Source organism: Protopterus annectens, chromosome 6.part0, assembly GCF_019279795.1.
Source record: "Protopterus annectens isolate FY-2018-M chromosome 6.part0, PAN1.0, whole genome shotgun sequence".
Classification (NCBI taxonomy): Eukaryota; Metazoa; Chordata; order Ceratodontiformes; family Protopteridae; genus Protopterus; species Protopterus annectens.
In genome coordinates, this window is record NC_056737.1 from 706,627,937 (window position 1) to 706,642,936 (window position 15,000).

A 15,000-nucleotide genomic window follows, 5' to 3' on the forward strand; every position below is an offset into this window, starting at 1 on the left:
GTGGGCAAAAGCAATTGAGAAAGCAAGATCTCCATTGCTTTTTACAAACTGTTTTGCTATGATAAATGGCTTTAACATAGCAAGACAGCTTTAAAAAAAAGCAACAGAGAATCTCTGTTGCTTTTTTAAAGCTGTCTCGCTATGTTAAACTCGTTTAACATAGCGAGACAGTGTTGCTGTGAGTTTTAGTAATGGAAAAAGTCTGGGCATCCAGACCTTTTTTCATTACTATAACACGGATTTACAACATGCACGCTGACCAATCAGCGTGCTTGTTTTTGAATATTAATGGGGGGTCGTTGTATAATATGAAATTTTGAATGCTTCTGACTGATTGTGATGTGGCCTGAAACAGGAAACTGAAACACTGCATCCATCAGCAATATTGTTCTTTAGTAAAAGTGATAGTAAATGCATGTTATTCAGAACAAAAACAACTTATTTCATCTTAGAAACATATTTGTATGACATAAAGACAAATAAGTCAGAGGAAAGACGGAATAAATGTGTGCAAACCCACGATAAAAGATAACCGAACCAAGTTAGCAAAGAAAAAGGGCCACACTCTCAGCCATTGTCAGCATTCTGAGTGGCACAGCATGTCATAACTAGATAAAATGTGTGCACATTATCAAAAATAATGGTGAAAATGAAAGAAACACTGCAAACAAGCAAACTAGTGGCTGTATGTAGGGGCTTTACACCACCATAATTGCATTTATGCTTTAAAACTTCCACAGGAACATTAGTATTACTCAAAATATAGGATTATAAAGTTATGGTTTAAAATTTCTGTAGAAGGTATTGAATAATAACTTATTTTCTAATGTGTGACATTTGAAAGAACGAAAAAACGTAAAGGAGTGCAAGAATATTCCCCTTACTTACACACCCATGCTAATGCGCTGATGTTCAGTGCTCTTAGTAGGTGCGGCTTAGTGAAAGACACAGCTACATAATTATCTATTATGGAAATGCCATCACGGAATACAAGACTGTCTGATGTCCTAAACAGAAATTCCAGTAGACCAGTTCAATCATTATTTAGGTAGAGTGTTTTCCTCACATTTCCCAAAAGGTTTGTACCTTGCCTGAAATAGTTTAAAATGTACACTCTTTCTTCATTAACACAACTGGGCATACTCAGGAGAATCAGGTAGAGTTCAGATTACATTTTTCATAAAATGAAAAAACAGGAAATTCCCTGGTGTTATGACCAGTGTCCTTTAGCTGCTATGAATACCACCTCACATTCCCTCAGAAAACAGGCTAAAAGACTAGTGGGACTACCCCAGTCAAGAAAACCATGACAACTACATGAAAAATACAATTCAAATCTAGAAACATCAATAACGTTTCTTAAAAGATGTTAGAGATACACAAACCAGAAAGGATTTTAAGTACTTCAATTAATTTCTCAGATTTATGTGGTACTGTTACGACTTGTACCATTCAGAAATGTCATCAAAAACATTCAGGTTTTACTAATGATTTTGCATTCCATTCATGTTTAACTTAAAAACAGCTTGCTTGCAATTAAAACATAAACTTTGTAAACATTAGCTAGCTGTAATGCAGACTAGATGCGACTAAAATGCAAGTATGATGAACATAATATTTAATCAAAGACTTAAAATGGTCAATCTTGCTAATGTTATTACAAATACAATAGTAACTATTTTTCCATCAGCGATAGTCCTAATTTATTTTGCACAGTAGGCATGCCTTAGCTCTGTAAAACCTCCCACTTGCAGAAACTGGATGGAGATAATATACTCTTGCTATATGTAACAAGTCAATTGCACACTGTAGACATGTTAACACACCTCAGTAGCTACAATCTTACGCATTTTTTTCTGCTCTGAATTACAAAATGTGTTGCATGTGTTAGAACAAGACCAGTGGCAATAAAGAAATAGACCTGTGTAACACAGGATCATTGGGATAACAGACGACACGCAAACATGAACTTTAGTAGTTCTTTATGTGACAAAATACTATGCAGGAGAACAAAGGCAATGTAGTCTTCCATTTCATGCCACAGCTTCATGAAGAATGGGGTAATTTCAATTCACCCTGGAGCAGATGATGCACACTATCTATGTTGAATGTTGTAATTTCAACTCACCCTGGAGCAGATGATGCACACTATGTATGTTGAATGTGGTAATTTCAACTCACCCTGAAGCAGATGATGCACACTATCTATGTTGAAGGAGCTTTGCTCTTCTGTTACATATGGCTGGCTGTCCCCTGATGCCATGATGCCATCTGTTTAACTGGACTATTAACTCCACATTATGCAGGGAATCACGAAACAGTAGTCTCAGTTAAGAATACCAACCTATACGGAAAAGGAGAAGGTTAGCTCTGTGACTTGTCTGAAAATCCTACAGGCAAAAGACAACATTTTTTCTTATAAATAAGAGCTTGTCAAATCTTGCACAGAAGTAAAGCGACGCCCAGATTAAATTCCAAAGTTATTACGCTGAAGTTTAGTTTATGCTACATGGCTGGCATTAGTCCAAAGATACCTGCAAATCCTAAGCAGCAGTTCAAATCTGTATATTTTGTTCTTTAACAGAAAGCCATGAAGACTCTAAGTTAACCTCATTTCAAACATATGAATGTTTCACAGAATGCTTCTTCTAAACCCTTGCATACACGCAATAACAAACAAAAAGAAACTTCTTTCATTTTTCTCTTCAAGCAGTTACTCACCTTTTTTTTCTTTTCACAATATAATTTCATCAGTGGTCTTTTAAAAGATATCTTACCTCAATGGCTGAACAGCTATGGCTTCCACAACATATTTCAGTCAGAAAATTGCAATGCTTTCTCATAGTGTCATCATCAACTAACTTAGTTAAATATGTGATTGGCTGCTGGTTTAAAATGAAATGAGGCCTGCCATGCTTAATATAACTTACTATGTATGTAGTAGAAATCATTATAAAATGTTTTCCTTTCCAGAATATGAATCTCTTATTAAATAATATTGCATTACTAAACCATCCCACTCTCTGTTCTTTCAAATGTGAACTAAAAAATTTATCACCTAAGAATTACCTTATTTTTACAATACCACAGCATCGTGAAATCACAAGGCACAAGTAACTGCAATGGATGTGACATGTTTGTATTATTTATTATTATTATTTGCAAAAATCTGTTTGCTCTTTTAATTGCTGCTAAGGGAATAGGTTGTCATTTAAGATATTCTCTTCTTAGATAAATTAAACAGATATTGCAAAATGAGGATTTATGTCTACCAAAATATGGACAAAAATATATAAAAATGTTCATGTGGCTTGAGGAAGAACTACTTCACTTTATGACATCACATGTTAAACCATTTTGAAACCTGGTACCATTTAAGAAGTTCCATTGCATTGATTCTGACCTATGATAAAATGGACTTATTAATTAAAATGTACTTTTTCCCCACAGCATGCTTAACAGTACATAAAAGCAAGAAACTATTCTGATAAGCAGCTAGTGGGTAGGCAGAAAGTAAATCATAATAGGTTTCTTGCTGTAAATAGTCAACATATATGGCATGATATTTGAGAATAAATCTGCCACTATTATCTGAATCAGAAGATGACAGACGTGAGCAGCACTTAATTTATTTTATTTTAACATTTTTTACTGCGAAAGTCCAACTTGGAATGAGCCAATTTTCAGCAGAGGGCCAGGTAGAAACACTCCAAATGCATGTCTTTGTAACTTGGGAGGAAACCAAAGCATCCAGAGGAAACCTACACGAATGCAGGGTGGCATGTAGACTCCACAGAGAATGAACCCCAGCCAAGAATCGAACCGAAGAACCTCTTGCTGTGAGCCGACAATGCTAACCACTATGCCACTGCGCTTCCCAAACATAAGTCTTTTAAAACCTGCAGCAAATGGGGCGGCAATAGCTGACACACTCTGGCTAGGCTTATAAATGCCCTCAGGCAGATAGCCTAGTAACTACCTATGAACCTAAGATAAAGTAAAATATGCAACGTATACCTTTAATGCATATTTTTCATTGCCATGAAAAGATGTGCGACCGTGTGTCTTTTTTCTGTGCAGTATACAGAAGAGTATATGAAATCTATAACTGAAGAATGTTAACAGCATTTTTTTGGGAAAGACATCAGTTCAGTTATACATAAGATATGAAATGCATGGCAGGTATGGGAACCAGGAACTGGAATTATTTTGCCCTTTGATTTCAATATCTGCTATCATTCCTAGTTCAGGAAGCTAAAGGCCATGGAAGAGCAATTAGCAAAGTTTAGAAAGTAGCAGTCAACCAAGCAGGTTAATATGAAACTGCTTATCTGCACTGGTGTCTTTGTATGTTGAAGAGAGGAAACCATACAGATGAGTGAACAGTAAGACAAGAGAAGTGAAGAGGACTACCCTGCAGCTTGTGACCTCTGAGTTTTGCTTCCTGCACTTGTCTCTGCCTGTAATACAGTTTGAAAATTCAGCTACATTAGCTTAGGACACTGTAATACCTGTAGTCAAGAACAGCCATGAAAAAGTCTACTGTAAACATATTTTCTTTTGTGTAATCTATTTGCTTAAAATGATTATCTCTGTTTCCCTATACAATTTCATACCTCTGTGTATATTTCATGGTTAGCTGTGTTGTTCAACTAATCTTTTCTTAGGTAAAGTATTTTTATTTTATCAACTTTTAAAATGTTTGTGGATGGTGGTCTGTTAGTTATTTACTAACCGATTAGTGCATCCACTTCTAAATGTCCAAACAACTCTACTACACAATACAATTTGTATTTATAATAAAATTGTCTCATTAACAAGAGAAAAACCATAAATGGGACATCCCCAGTCAGGTAATCTCTTGCAGTAGCTCAGGTAATCTGATGTAATGACAGTATACTATCTTGGGCAATGTGGCCAGATAGTAGTAGAATATTACCAACCTTCTCTGGAAATTACAGTGTGTGTGTGTGTGTGTGTGTGTGTGTGTGTTCATTTGGATGCTCAAACTGAAGCCTAGCCTTAGATATGAATGGTGTTTGTGCATACCCAAGGCAACAATGCATGCTTTTGTGGCACTCATTGAGTTCTTTAGTGATTCATATTTGTGTGCCTTTCTTATGTTTTAGTACCAGTGATATGACTCAAGTGACTACACCCCTTTTGGTTATCTAAGTTAAGACTTAAGGTAATGCAGTGAGTCCAAGCTATGTTGTCCTTGTCCATGGTAATTTTCATACAGGGACATGCCTAACAAATGAATGTGGTCATTGTGGTGTAAGTACATCATGAAAACTATGACAGAAATAGCAAAGGGGGTGGGTCATAGCTAGACTTCCACTGGAAATGGCAACTGTATTCTGCAGATCCAGAATATTCTAAAAATAGAAGTATAATGTGCACCACAGTGAGGACACCCTGGCCTCTCACACCCCTCTATTGGACCTGTCATTTAAGGATACTCTTTCTCACCATGACAGAACATTTCCAGTTACAATTTCCTGAGGTCCCTGAACCTATCCCCCAAACGAGCCAGGAAATTTCTAGCATTTGACCCTCTAAAACCTGTTGCTATTCCTAAAATCCAGGAAGACCTCCTAGATGTGTTTGATGCTAGCAGTCTGGAGCTAGTCTCCCATCCCCCAATCCCAGAAACTTGACCATTTCTCTAGCGTATGGATTCCTTATAAATTCCTGTATAAAAACCTTGTGACAGATCCAGACATGGAATTTCTGGAATACGTAAAGACAAACTGGTTCCAAGACATATTATACACCGTAAAATCAAGAAGAATGGATTGCTTAGCAGGCAAGGTAAAAAAAAATAAATATGACTCAGTAGTTCTGGCATTTAGGGGGTTTATTTGCCAGACTCACATCCTGAAGCATTTATTTATTTAATTATGCTTTTGATGATCAGCTTAGTCCCACTACGCATATGACTTCTTTTCAGAGGAGACCTAACACGGCATTCATACCAAATAGGGAAAATTAGGCCAGGGCACCAGGAGAATTCACCTACTCTTTTCACTAGAAGGTGATGAAAGGTTACTGCTAACTAGGAGGACCAAGATGAAGAAAGAGGAAAGTAGTGGACAGATTCCTGGCTGATGATGATGATGACAGCTTGAAGCAGAAAAATGTAGTATCTTTACAGCATGCTAAGATGGAGGCTACTGTGTTGCATGAAGGAGGTTTAGGTCCACTACTTTAACTTGATGAATGAAAATGAACACACAGACAATGGTGATATATCCTGAGCAGATACTATGGAAAATCATGATTCTGTTTTGGAAGGATCTAAGAAGTAAGAAGGTGTTTCTAGTAGGATGACTTTGTGAGTGGGATGGGGGAAGGATGTGCATTCATGAGAATCTGAAAGTGCAAAGCTATCAGAAACTCTTACTGAGAATATTGCAAGTAGTCAGCCTGCTCGAAGAGATATGGCATAGTGGCAGATAAAGGAAAATGGGTGGAACACAATTTAAGGAAGTATAAAATATGCATAGTAAGAATTAAAACAAAGCAAAACAAAATATATATTCTATAAATATAGTATTTGCTTTGAAAAAACAGATTAGGTTTTAGGACTCTTGAAATAGTTTGTTGACTCACCTGGTTACCGAACATTTTTGTGATATGACTTTTGAGCATTTTCATTTGTTGGAAGCTTTTTATTTTTGGGGGATATGAACAATTATGATTTCCTGTGGAATCAATATGTGCTTTTTACTTCAAATCTATAAAATACAAAAGCAGCAACTGCGTAATTTAGGACTGATGATATGACTGCGATTCAAATTAAAGCACTTCTCAAAATATTATGTAAAGTACTGAGACTGTTGCAAGAAAGGGTGCATACCTTTGAAGTGTTCAGATTTTTGCAAAATGTTCAGATTATTTTTGCCTCATACTTTTGGTATGTTCTTCATAAAATTTATGGTTTTCTGGCAAATCACTGATAATTAAAACCAATAAATAATGGCAATCATTTGTGTTTCATACTCCATGTCCTTTAGACAATGCATAATAATACAAGACCTTTCAATCTAGCAACTTTCTGAGTTTATATGAGCAATACTTAAGATTTTACCCTATTTTGGGGCCTTTGTCCCACTATTTGTTTTGGCTCTGTCCAGATTTCTTGCACTAAGAAGTTGGGGCATGGGAACCGAATGTAACATTAAACTTTATATAATACACCTTATATAATTATGATGAATGATGAAGGGGGAAATGAAAGATGTACAGAACAGCCAAAAATCTGTTATCTTTGCAAATATAAAGTACATCCTACTTGTATCTGTGATAAAAAAAAATCTATTTTTGTGGGGAAAGAGGCAAACTGTAAAAAAATGTAAGCTGAACTGTACAAAATGCATGAAAGAGGGACAATTTTAAGTTATGAAGAAGGGGAAGAAAAGATAAGAGTGATGGTAATGGAAAAAAAGTGAATTACACGTTGTTTTAAATAAATGAAATAATGTCAAAAGCTAGGATTTTTTTTTTCAGGAGGGAAATGTACTGAAATTCAAAAGAATGATACAGAGCAAGATAAAGGAACAGAAGAGTATGGGGATTGTGATGCAATAAAAAACAGATTATGAACTATCTACAGAAGAAAATGAAAGACAGGAAAATAAAGATGATGAGAAGAAATGTCACAAAAAGTAAACATTTCTATAGAAGATAAAGTATAGAACAACAAAGATGAAGGTGGCAAAATGCAACAAAGGAAAACAGTGTAAATAGTATAAAAATACAGTAAGATATTTGACAGCGTACCAATCATGTAGACATGTGTAACAAGATTTTTCTATTAGATGTGAGATTTCTGACTACAAAGAAAAAGTTTCAGTTTCAAAATTTGGGGGGGGAGAGGTACTGTGGAATATGGGAAAGGAAGAATGCTCTGAGGCATCTGCATTAATAAACAACGCTGAAACAAAGATATTGGACATGACATTACTGATAACAGGAGGAATAACAGTAATTGGTTGTTGCAGCAGTTAAAAGCCGTTAAGAAAAGGGGTGTCACAGGAATAAACGAAAGAAGATGAATGATCAGTCTTGGATAAAGAATGAAGAAAATGAATACGGATGTGAAAAAATGCGTAGAAATTAGTTACTATGTACTAGAAGAGAACAGGATCACACATATAAGAGACAAAACTTAAGAAAAAGAGTAGACTTCATTATGTTTTCAAACAAATTACAGAAAGTTAATGAGCGGATAAACATGGATAAAAGAAGATTTTTTTTATTTTGTAGATCACAGGACAACAAAGTCAATTTGTTGAGAATGATTAAATTATTAGAGAATGGGAAATAATTAAAAATTAGATAGGAATGTATAGTACACTGAATGTAATGATAAAAAAGAAGAAATTTGTATTACACATATCGGTATGAGGTGACTTCAGACAATGCTCCTGGGATGAGCCCGAAAAAGGGCCATTTGGATCAGTGCTCTAGCCTGGTAAATTAATTAATTAAACCCAACCAAGTATTTCCTGCACGTAGGGAGTTGCACGGCTGAGAAACAAATGAATAGCAAAAAGGAGACGCTATCATAATCTATACTTTTTAATAACATAAAGAATCTACTATTTAAAACAGGAAGTATTATTTTGTGTGAAAATATATCAACTTATCTATCCCTCAAATAACCTCTATTGGGACGTAGTGTATAGACAGTAATATAATAAAGTCAATAGTTGTAACAAACAAAATAATAATTACCTGATATTCATCAGCTAGTTGTTGACATTGGCATACATATACCAATACCCAAAAGACTACTAATCCCTAATTATTATTAATCTAAGAAGTGGATTATCATGACCCGTATTGTTTGGTGGCATAAAGAATCTGTTGTATGCAAAAGGGCAAAATATATATGAGAATGTATCTACTTGTATGTCCCTGAAATAACCACTATTAGGGCATAGTATATGAATATTGATGTTTGAACCCCAATACTTGTAATAAACACAGTGAGTTCCCAGTATTCATCAGCTTAATGTTTAAGTTTGCATGCTAATAACAATATCCAAAATACTGCTCATCACTAGTTGTTATTTGACAAAAATAGTAAGTGAAGACCATATAGTTGTGCCTCTCCAACTTATATTGATAATAATTATTATATAAATATAAATGAGAAAGTGCCAATATAGTCTTGAGTTGTTATAAAAAGTTATTGCACTTGTAATATCTTAAACATAGAGCATAGGCTACAAATGATTTCCATTTCCGCCCAAAGGCTTTCAAAAAATGACCGCTAACAAGTTAGCGTTTCTACGTCCTTCATGAGGTGATGTCCAATGGAACATTTCACAAAAATAAGGAGCATACAATCAAAACAGTTGCATAAATGCACTTAATATTCATATACATGTGTTTCAGCAATGATCGCTAAAAAACCCTAGAATGCATAAAACGAAATATGGCACTATTATAAATTATAAATGCCCTAGACAATGCTTTATGCCATCAATCACTGTGCCCTGGAGAAAACCATAGTTAGGTAGTAAATGCATATAAATGCCGTTAATAACACAGATAATAAAACGGCCATTCAAAAAAATCCAAATCATCTTAATAAATGATCGTAATATATTTGCTGCCCATAAGAAAAGTTCACCATATAAATGTTTTTACTATACAACCAATCATTGAATTGTACGTTATATATAAACACCTTTATTTCTGATTGGTTCTATTGTTATACACTGAAGAAGGCCAGGTTTGAATCCGGGCCGAAACCGGTATGTGGAACCTATTTGGTGTTTTGGTAGTTTATCTATAAACCAATAAACTACTATCTACAGTCCACTCTTGTTGCTGGCGTCTCCTTTTTGAAATTAATTAATTACTTAAGGTATTAAATCTCGTATTCACATTCTTTCTGAAAGTTAGTACATAAGACTGAGGCTATAAGCTGTTAAATGAGCTGCTTCCTGTGCTCCAGGGCTTGACTGCCTCAGTCTTTATTTGCCTATTGTGTGACTCTAAGCACGTCTGGGGCAATTGAGAAACTGGGCTAGATTTCTCAACTGTGGAGTAACCAGAACTACTTTATTGAAAAAAAAAAAACAGGGTAGTAAAAACAGAGTATATGTGGAAGCTTGAGATAATGGAGATGAAGTGCCTGAGATGGGTAGCTGCACACTCCGAGAAAGATGAAGAAACGAGGACATCAGAGCAGCAGCCAAAGTAGCCTCAATTCCACATACGAAGAAGAAGAGAGTACAGTGCTTCATTTGCAGGAAAGTACAAGATTTGGAAAAGAAGAATTAGGAGGGTTAGGAAGAAGGCAAGAGGAAACCAACACATCAAGCCCAGAGACGGATTGTGTGAAAAAGATCTGTAATAGTCAGTCACGACTGCCAAAGAGGTAGGAGAGTGGTAAAGACTCAAGAGAGTTGAAATGGTACCCCAAACCCACTGAAAAATGAGGAGAAGGGGTTAATGACAACAATACAGCAATAATATACACATTGGAGTAAATTATATTTTTCCATACTTTTACTAGAAAGGTTACATTTAGTTTAACGTCAACTTTAAATTAGTATACAATTAACATAAAAGACCAAGTAGCATTTCATATACAGATACACATATGAACAAATACAAGCATGCACCACGACAGCATGTTTGGCATTTTGTTAACAAGTCTGAAGGTGTTTTGTGTTATTTTAGTGTTTATTCTGTACACACACACACACACACACACACACACACACACACACACACACACAATGTTGCAATTAAATGTATTTGTATATGTGTATATATATATATGTGTGTGTGTGTGTGTGTGTGTGTGTGTGTGTGTGTATATGATATTATGCAGTACCCTTATGAAACAACTTTACTACTTTAAAATTATTTTATATCTTATCTGTGGTGCAGTTCCATTACCTTCAGTGTTCTATTATAGTGACTGTGTTTCTTTTTTCCCTGGTTTGGTGTAATAAACTAGCTGTGTTACACACATTTACGTTATTGTTTCTTATATGAATTATTCCTATATCAGTTTCAGATTTATTGTAGTACTTTTACTGTTTAAACCTACAAGATGTTGTGATTTATAATGAAAATGTTATTTGTAATAATTCCGTCAATATACGACAAGAGTATATATAACTAAGCTGTACCAGAACTAACATTAAACATATAACTATACTTCACTCACTTAAAAAGTGATAAAATGCACTTATATAACTGTAATTCAAAAACAAATGAAAAAAGCAAGCGTGCAGGAGTGTAAAGAAAACTAAAAAACTTAAAAGATCATTCTTAGTCTGACTCACAGTACCCAAGAGTTTATCCAGGCAGTAGCTGATAATCCACAAAAACAGTTTATTGATAAAAAACGAACTGTTGTCACGTCTTGTAAAAACCATCCACAGCACAGTTCAGGTAATGCAATACAGGAATAAGTAACCCAGTACAAGTAAAGGGAAGTGCTTTCGTCTGGACAAATTGCAGACTTTATCAAAACCATAGGATCCCACTGTATGAGTGCTTAAGTATACCTCACTTCCTGTCCAGATTAACACTTTAACGTAACAGCATGACAGTGTAAAAACAGAATGTAAAAAACATTTTGTTAGACCTTAATGTAAACCTTAAATGTAACAGATAATAAAACAGCCCCTCCAATATGTTTTACAAAAAGATAAAAAATACAATATATTAATCATGTACATAGATATAATTTGAGTGCCTTTTGCTTCAAAACGGGCACCAAAGAAATATGATCACTGATTCCAGGGGGTTGGTTGGCATTCAGTGACAACTGCCATTTTAGTTCTCTTTTTCCTGTTTCATTACACCAGCAAAGGGCACTCAAATTATAAATTAGAAAAACAGACACCCCTCTTGTTTTTCTTCCAAACAAACACCACATCACTGTTAAAGTCATGCAAGTCTCTCTGATATTTCTTCATTTTTCATGACTGAGGCTCTCAATCAAATATTGTAACCTTATTTCCAGGACTAAACTGTTCACCTCAGTTAACACACCCACAGTATTTGACATAAGACATAAAATGACATGTTCCAGTGAATGGATAATATATATGGCAATATGTCAATGTGGTTCCTTTTATATAGGACAAACTTCTTGTTCCATTAAACAATGGATAGCATTGCACTTGAGCGATATCAAATGTAAATGAACTAAAAGTGCATTGTATAAGCATACCATACAACATAATACTGCCCATTTTGTGTTTCTGGGAATAGATAAAATTGAAGGGGACCATTTATCTTTGGATAAAAAACATTTTTGATGACCAATAAAGAACGAATCTGGACTGTAAATCTGGGGGCTTTATTTAAACTGGGTCTGAATGCCCACTGGTAATTTAGAACTAAATTATATGTTTATTAGTATATACATATTTGGATCTAGGGTTAATTTAGCGAGAATGGAAATTTGTATGTTAAATGTATATGTATGCTCGTTTATATGCATGTGGGGGGTGTTTTTTTTGGTTGGCTGCTTCTTTAAACGTATGGATATTGAAAAGTTATGCCTCTGTGGTTTTGAGACACTCACTGATGATGCCATGCAGCGAAACCAGTCTGGGTAACGGACTGTTTGTGGAATAAACGGAGTTAGAGACTACTGTTTTTCTTATGTTGGAGTGCTGGAGTGCCTGTTGTGTGTGTGTATGTGTATATATATATATATATATATATATAGATAGATAGATAGATAAAGATATACATATATATATATATATATATATATATATATATATATATATATATATATATATATATATATATATATAAACAGAGAAAGATTGGAGAACTGTGCATAGCAGAGGGCATCATAATATCACACACACATACAGTGGATATAAAAAGGTTAAAATGTTAAAATGCCAGGATATTGTGATATAAAAAAATGAGACCACAATAAATCATTTCCAAATTTTCCCACCTTTAATGTGACCTATAACCTATACAATTCAATTGAAAAACAAACAAAGCTGTTAAGGGAAAAAATATAAAACATACAATATGCTAGTTGCATAGTGTGCACACCCTTAAACTAATACTTTGTTGTGTGTGCACACTCAAACTAATACTTTGTTGAAGCCCCTTTTGATTTAATTACAGCATTCAATCTTCTTGGGTAGGGGTTTAACAGCATGGCACATCTTGACTTGGCAATATTTGCCCACTCTTACTTGCAAAAGTGCTCCAAATCTATCAGATTGCGAGGGTATCTCTTATGCACAGCCCTCTTCAGGTCTCCCTCAGGTCACCGTATTTGAAGTAAGCATGCACATACATATATATCCACGAACAACTGCCAGTGCATGAACCAAAACCAGTGGATGGACCACCCAAAATGATCTACCAAGTTTCCAGCACAGATAAATATCAAATATATAGTCCAATGTTCTGATGTAACCCAAAACAGAGTAAATAAATAAACGAGTAGGTATTTTGCATCAATGTTATCACTTTTAATTAATAAATGAAGTAATCCAAAAGTAACCAGCTGGTTACTGGTCCCGTTGTAATATATATTGTTTATTTTTATCTGTGCTGGACAGCTGGTGGCTTATTTTGGTTGGTCTGCGCACTGGTCTTGGTTTGTGCACCTGCAGCTGTTCCTGGATGCATGTTTAGCTGAGTGTTGACTGAGAACTGACTTATGGTATTGAATTAACTGAACAAGCAGTGTTAATGGATACTGGTGGCGACCTGCGAGTATTCATTAGAAACTTGTCGGAAGACAAGGTTGATGCAATTTGCTTTGCCAGCTGCAAACTGTGTGCAACGGCTATGGAGGTAAGTCAAGTGACTGAAATGGACAATTTATTTAAAGACTTGACTGTGTTAACTAAAATGTTTAGAGCAATGGTTTGGCATATCAAGTTGCTTAAAAAATATTTAAGTGCTGATATAGCACCACGAAGTTTGTACATTTATTTGGAGCCTGGTGTTGGCAAGGAAGATACAGCTTTTATGTCTAGATGGTGTTCAATACAGCGTACTACATGTAAGTTGTTTGTTCAACTGATATTACTATGAATCTATTAAGGTAAAACTAAAGTCTAATTTGGATAGTGTCCAGCAGTTTGAGCATGATTACCAGGTGTTATACGCTAGATATGTGAGCGAGGTAAATGGTTTTGAAAATGAAGTGAAGAATCGGAAATTAAAGAAGAAGTTTAATAGAGGCACGGGGGATTTTAAGAGTAATACTATGTTTTCATGGAAATCTTCTAAATGATCAGTGTGGTTTTCCAAGGCTGGTAATAAAAATAACAGAATAAAACATAAAAGGGGATGATCAATTCTGAAAAAATCCCTCAAGTACTAGTAATACTGACTTTAGTGTTTCTGATTTTTCTTAAGATCCACCTAGTACTGAAACAGATCCTGGTGACACTTTCGAGGGTGCTTCACCATTATGTAAGAAATCTAGAAATAAAGGGGGCCCATTATGAGAGGTGAAAGGAAGCACCAATGACCACACAAGGAACAGCACAGAGAATACTTTCAGGGATTTACTCAAAACTTGACTGTTGTTGATGGGACTAATGCTGATGAAAATAATTTGGTTGTGAATTTGACAACGTGTGATCTCACTGAGGGTGAAAAATGTATGCTTAAAGGTTTGGGATTTGTTCCTTCTTTTTATACTTCACAATATGCTGATTGTACAGATGTTAAATGTTTTTGTAGAAATGTAAATCTTAAGTATTATTATAATTCAAGAAATAGTGAGGGCCAAGTTTCTGTCACTGGATTTATAATTTAAAAATCTGCATTCCAACTGCCCTATCACCTGAGGGAGAAACTGTATGAATAACAGGTTATGCATGATTTACACATTAATCAAAGTACTATATTTAGGAATTATGGTAGCAATTTAACCAAGGTGGAAAAACAAGCTTTGGATACACTGGCTAATAATGAACAGGTAGTGCTAGCTAAAGCTGTCAAAGGTGGGGCTACAGTTTT

At 35.0% G+C, this 15,000-nt stretch overlaps 1 protein-coding gene across 1 annotated transcript in view; it reads right to left on the minus strand.

Moving 5' to 3' along the window:
- The window catches only part of SYNE2 (spectrin repeat containing nuclear envelope protein 2), a 3,814,665-nt gene that overhangs the window by 3,616,041 nt on the left and 183,624 nt on the right, over positions 1 to 15,000 (minus strand). Inside the window, exon 2 of the mRNA XM_044073561.1 lies at positions 2,182 to 2,344. Within this exon, the coding sequence (XP_043929496.1) occupies positions 2,182 to 2,263 (82 nt within the window). The 5' untranslated portion in view covers positions 2,264 to 2,344. The remainder of the gene's footprint in view (positions 1 to 2,181; positions 2,345 to 15,000) is intronic.